Source organism: Oryza sativa, chromosome 5 (assembly GCF_034140825.1).
Source record: "Oryza sativa Japonica Group chromosome 5, ASM3414082v1".
NCBI classification, from domain to species: domain Eukaryota; kingdom Viridiplantae; phylum Streptophyta; class Magnoliopsida; order Poales; family Poaceae; genus Oryza; species Oryza sativa.
The window spans coordinates 21382891-21388479 of NC_089039.1; the positions used below are offsets into that span (position 1 = coordinate 21382891).

General features: G+C 53.0%; 1 protein-coding gene across 1 annotated transcript; it reads left to right on the forward strand.

Moving 5' to 3' along the window:
- Positions 1-2789: 2789 nt before the first annotated feature.
- LOC136356678 (uncharacterized) lies at positions 2790-3296 on the forward strand. Its single transcript, XM_066310922.1, has one exon. It carries the CDS (start codon positions 2790-2792, stop codon positions 3294-3296), a length of 507 nt encoding a protein of 168 aa, XP_066167019.1.
- The last annotated feature ends 2293 nt before the right edge of the window (positions 3297-5589 follow it).

Below are 5589 nucleotides of genomic sequence, written 5' to 3' on the forward strand. Positions count from 1 at the left end.
TTCATCAAGCCGAACGGCAGATTGTACACCCTGACCCACACTGGGAAATGTGTGAATACAAGGTCTTTCAGCCTCTTCGTCTCATCAAAATCCACTACGATGAGATCTCCTCCGAATTCCCACGGGCCTTCCGTAATGGCTCTTCTCTTCCCCCCCCCCCCCCCCGCGTTGCAAGAAAGAGAATAGGAAAAGGTTATCTCCCAACTCCTTAGCCCTAATCCCTCTCTGTGGACACCAAATTTTGCCCAACGCCTACACCATTCCTTCGACATACCCTGCTCGTGGAGAGAATAACTTCCCCACTGCCTGTTGAACTTTTCCGCCATCCTTCTCCTCCAAGCACCAAGATCCTTTCATGCCTCTCAATTCCTCCCGGGACAGCTTAAGACCTAGGAAGAGGCCTTCCAGGTCCACCCCCTTCTTCTTTCCCCCTTTGTCCATCACACCTCCCAGAACCCTAATCCACGGTGCAATCCCGGAGTCCGGGGCGGAGACCGCACCCTACTCCGGAAGAACGAGCGCGAACAGGTGAAATTGAAAGCAGTATGTGGAAGGAGGGAAAAGGAAGCAGAATGTGGCAGAACGATTGAAAGAGGAACGATCTGAGAACGATCAGCAAGAAAACCAATCCGAAATCCCGAGCAAAGAACTAGGGTTCGGAACTAACTCCGAGTCGCCAGGAGGTCGTGCGGCCTCCTGGCAACCGAAGACTGGCCCGTTGGATAGCTCAACGTTACAGCAGTTGCATCGGGATTAGATTAGAAAAGAATCAGGAGTTATTGGAGACGATCGGCGCGGATAATAACCGAATTTAATCACAGCTCAGCACCCCATTGAAAAAAATAGAAAAAAAAGGGACTTATTAGTCAACACATTGGCCAACTACTCCTTGTGCATGGCACTGTAGCATGGTGATGACGTGTCGTCCTCTGGTTGGTCGGCCATGTTGCCACAACATGTGTTTGCTGAATGGAGATGGCTTAACGTGCAACTGCTAGCTTCGGCTTGATATGCTGCTGCCGTGTGATGAGTGTACGTGAGGCCGCCGGTCGCCGATCTGATCCGTAGCCCGACGATATTTGTTGATGTAGATCGGTAGCAACCGTTGTCTGCACGCAGCGCCGCCGGTTGCCAGTTCGATCTGTAACCCGACGTATGCTGGTGTAGATCGATAGCCGTCGCCCTCATCTGGCGCCATCTCCTGCCACCGCATCGGCTAAACACCAGTGAACGCCGGCGTGGCCGCGCGAGTGTATTCTTCTGTGCGCTAGTTGATACCTCTTCATGCATGCGTGTGTACGTGCTGCATATGAATGAAAGAAGAAGGAAACAAATCTTAGTTAACTTTTACCTTGGGAAGCCATTGATCTCATCTTTCTCCTCGTCGAACTCCCTCCGGTCCTCTCCTGCCGGCCGCCGCTTCGTCCGAAGTCGCTCGCCGCTGCCGGTGTGCTCCGGCCGCGTACGCGCTGTTGCTTAATTTGCCGCCGGCCGATGTCGCTGATGGATGGTTGCCTTCTAGGAGGAGGTGCACAGATGGATGTGCATCGATGGGTTGTCAGGTTGATGTGTGTTGATGAATGGATGCGTTTTCGATGGATTATTGCGTTGATTCTCGGGATGGATGTGTGTTGATGGATGCCCGGGCTGCCGAGCATTGACGTCCTTATGTAGGAGGTCGGTGGAGCGTGCCGCACGCCACGCGTCCGCCGTTTTCTTCCGCGTCAAGTCCGCTGAGGATATGTTTGATCGATCGGTTTGTTATCTGCTAATAACCTTCTAGTTTATACTTTGATTTTATCTCCTTCGCCTGGCGTCAAACACATCTGTGGCCTGTGGGCTCTGTTAACTTCTTTTTTTTTTTAACGACTCGCACAAGACGGTGCGAAGTTCTATTGATAGAGCAGAAAAAAATTACAAGATTACAACCCTAGAGGGTCGTAACTAGGAAAAAGAAAAAAATATAACGCCACCCACACACCGACAGCGCCAAGACACATAACTGGGAGAAGGCTAACACCGGACCGGCCGCCGCTAAGCGTGACCGACCGCCGCTAGACGACAAAGGAATACAGACGAGATTGCCCAAAAGAACACCCTCAGAACCAACGCAAAGCCAACTCCTAGAGCATGCTTGCACCGATCGAGAGGCTTCGGCTAGGGGATGCCAAAACGACGTCTTCAAGAAGAGAAGCGACGGAAAACCACCGCCGCCGTCCGTCGGGGCTCAAAGGAGCCAAGACTGGGCTTTCGCCCGGCAACCACCCGTGAGGGATGAGACAGCACGACAACGCCCTCAGGAAGGGGAATTAACCATCGTTGTCGGCCCGGCCAAGGCCGGGCTAGGTTTTCACCCGCTGCTCAACACCTACGAATCCACGGTTGATGCACCAATGCTCCACCACCACTCAACCTCTACCGACATGTGGGACCACTGCACCGGCGCCCCCCGCCGGCCAGCCTTCGTGCGCCGAAGACCGCGCCACATCCACCGGCAGCTCCTCCTAGCACCAAGGTCGCCTCCTCCACCGCCGGCCGCGCCTCTCGTGCCTAGCAGGCCTCCTCCACCGGACGCGCCTCGCGTCAATCCGGCCTCCCTCCATCGGCCGCGTCTCTCGCGTCAAGCCAGCCTCCATCTCCGTCGCCCGCGCCTCTCGCACCGAGCCGGCCTCCGCTACCATCGGCTGCGCCTCTCTGCGCCAAGCCGGTCTCCGACCCTCCTCCAACCATTGCCGCGCCGGCCAAATGCAGCCGTCTGCCACGCCCTCGACTAGCCGTCTGAGGCTGCCATGCCTCCTTCCACCGCCGCCGCCGCCACCGCCGCAATTTCGCGGTCATCAACGCCCGTTTCCGGTCGTCGACACCGCATTCGTACCCCCGTCGCCGCATCCTTCCCCGCTGCCATGCCTACTTCTCCGCGCCTTCCCCGCCGCCGCATCCGCCACCGTCGGCAGTCGCCGCCACCAGACACGGCCGCCACCGCCGCGGCGCTGCCTCGCCAACTGCCACCACAGCAGCCATTCGGCCGCCGCCACAGCTCGCCAGTCGCCGCCTCGTCGCCATCCGGTGCATCAGTAGCCGCCGCCACCGTCACCGCCTCAGCAGTCACCATAGCAGCCGCCGCCTCGCCACCAGCCGCCTCCTCGCCAGCAGTCAGCCGCCGCCGTCACCTGCCGCCGTCGGCAGCCGCAGTCACCGACGCGGACGCCAGCCAGCCGCAGTCGCCACCAGCCGCCGCCGCCGTGTCGTCCACCGCCGCCACCTTCCTTCCCCGCCGCCGGCTGCCGCTCCCCTAGATCCAGCCAGCACCGCACGAATCTGGGCATCGCCACTGTCGAGCGGCGTCCCCAGCCGCCACCTCCCGCGCCGCGTCGTCCACCGCCGCCACCTTCATTCCCCGCCACCGACTGCCGCTCCCCCAGATCCGGCCAGCCATGGTGGATCTGGGCACCACCGTCGCCGACGAGCGGCGTCCCCAGCCGCCGGGCGCCAAGGGGAGAGAGGCCCCGCCGCCGCCGTCCTTGCGGGCGCACGGCTTTGCCAGCACCCGCTCAGGCGGCGGCGAGGCGGGGGAGGAGGCGCTGAAGACGAAGAGGCGGCGGCGTCGTCGCCTCCCGAGTCGCTCGTGGAGGACAACGCGAGAGGAGAGAGAGGAATATGTAATTAAGAGGCTTCCCTCTGTTAACTTCTGAAACATCGGCGAGATGGAGGCCCAGCCGCCCGCGCGTGCGCAGCCGTTGGTGGCGATTCCTTCCGTTATTCTTGTAGACAATAGACCTACACAACTTTTTAAACCAATAGATAAATCATGACTTATCAGATTTTGTTGGCTAGTTCCTTCGCTGTGGGGATTTGGCAAAAGGCGCGTCGCGTGCGGCGCTGCCATTTTATCCGCACGCACAACCCGCTTGGAACACACTAGCTAGATTCGTTTAGATAAATCACAGCCATATTTTATCTCTTCAATTTGATCAGCCGAGCTTATCTAGCTGATAATGCACGCGTAGAGTGCGCCGTGGTCGCGTCATTTACAGTCATGGGCTAAGCTCATTTCCTAAGCTCGCTAATCACACTGGTGGAGAAACCCTTTGTAGTCCCGGTTCATAACCCCCTTTAGTCCCGGTTTCCAAACCGGGAGTACCAATCCGGGACTAAAGATCGCTATCTTTAGTCCCGGGTGAAATAACCGGGAGTAAAGATCGATCTTTAGTCCCGGTTGGTAACACCAACCGGGACTAAAGATAGAGCTGACCTTTTTTTTTTTGCATGCCCCTGTTGCTGCATGGTTTATATATATATATATATATATATATATATATATATATATATATATATAAACCATGCATATATATGTTTCAATACATATATATGCATACATATATATATGTATTTATACATATATATGTTATGCAAATGCATATGTATATAGATATATATATGAACAACATATATTTACATTATAGAAAATGTGTACACATGCATATAGAAACATATGTAGTCATGTATTAATTACAATCCATTATATGTCCTAGCTAGCTACGGTTTCGACGTAGTAGTACTCGCTGCTAGCTCAGAAGCTAAGGACCGATGAATTGTGTTTCCGTTGTAGTAGAATCCACCCTTGGGATCAAGGATTTCTTCGTTGATGAATCCCATGAGTTGTTCTTGAACCGCCGCGATAAATTCCTTGTGTGTGGTCAGGTTATCCCTCATGCGAATAAACTATATGAATGTATGAAATTGATTAGTAATTAAACAAGAAATCGCTACGTAATGAAATTTTGAATTTATTTGTACGTACATCGAGCTCTCTTGTGGTGATGATTTGGTCTGCAAGGCAGTGGCAATACTCGCACACGTAATAGCCGCACAAGTTAGTTCTCTGCTTTTGCTTTGCGCACTACAAATAAATGACAAACAACGAGAGATCTAATTAATATACACTTGTATGTATTTGAATCGGAGAAATATAAATGTAGAGCATGTGTACTCACAGGAAATTTGAACTTCCGCCTAAGTCTTTCTCTCCATTTGCCGCGGACCAAATGACGGAACCGATACCAAGCCCTACATGGAGTTTAAAGCTATGATTCGTAGTAGCAATTAACATAACAAGATTTTCTTAATTAACAAAGGAACTTATGACGGTACCTGTCTATAAGTTCAAAAACCTTGTCAAACGTAGACTCTTTTTTATCCATTGAGTCATATACGTTGACGGTGCAGGCCTCCAGGTCGATGAGTAAAAGCACCCAGTGGAATCTGCAATGTGCGTGGGATGCATTACATATGAAACACTTAGCAAGTTCGTACGGGAATGAAATTTGGTATGTAGGAAGACAGTAAAATTAAACTAACTCTGTGTTGTATGGCAACAGTATGAACGTCTTGTAATGCTGCGCCTTCAGGAGATGGACGAGATTGTCCTCTGTTTCTTGTGGATATTGGTCGAGCATTGCGACGTTTACTTTCCGAGGGTCGATGAATCCAGTATCGAAAACCCTCCGCCGTCGGGCCCTTTGAATCTCCATTCTACAACGATAAAAGAGAGTATATTATTTTCTGTGGTCTACTTATATACAAGGACCT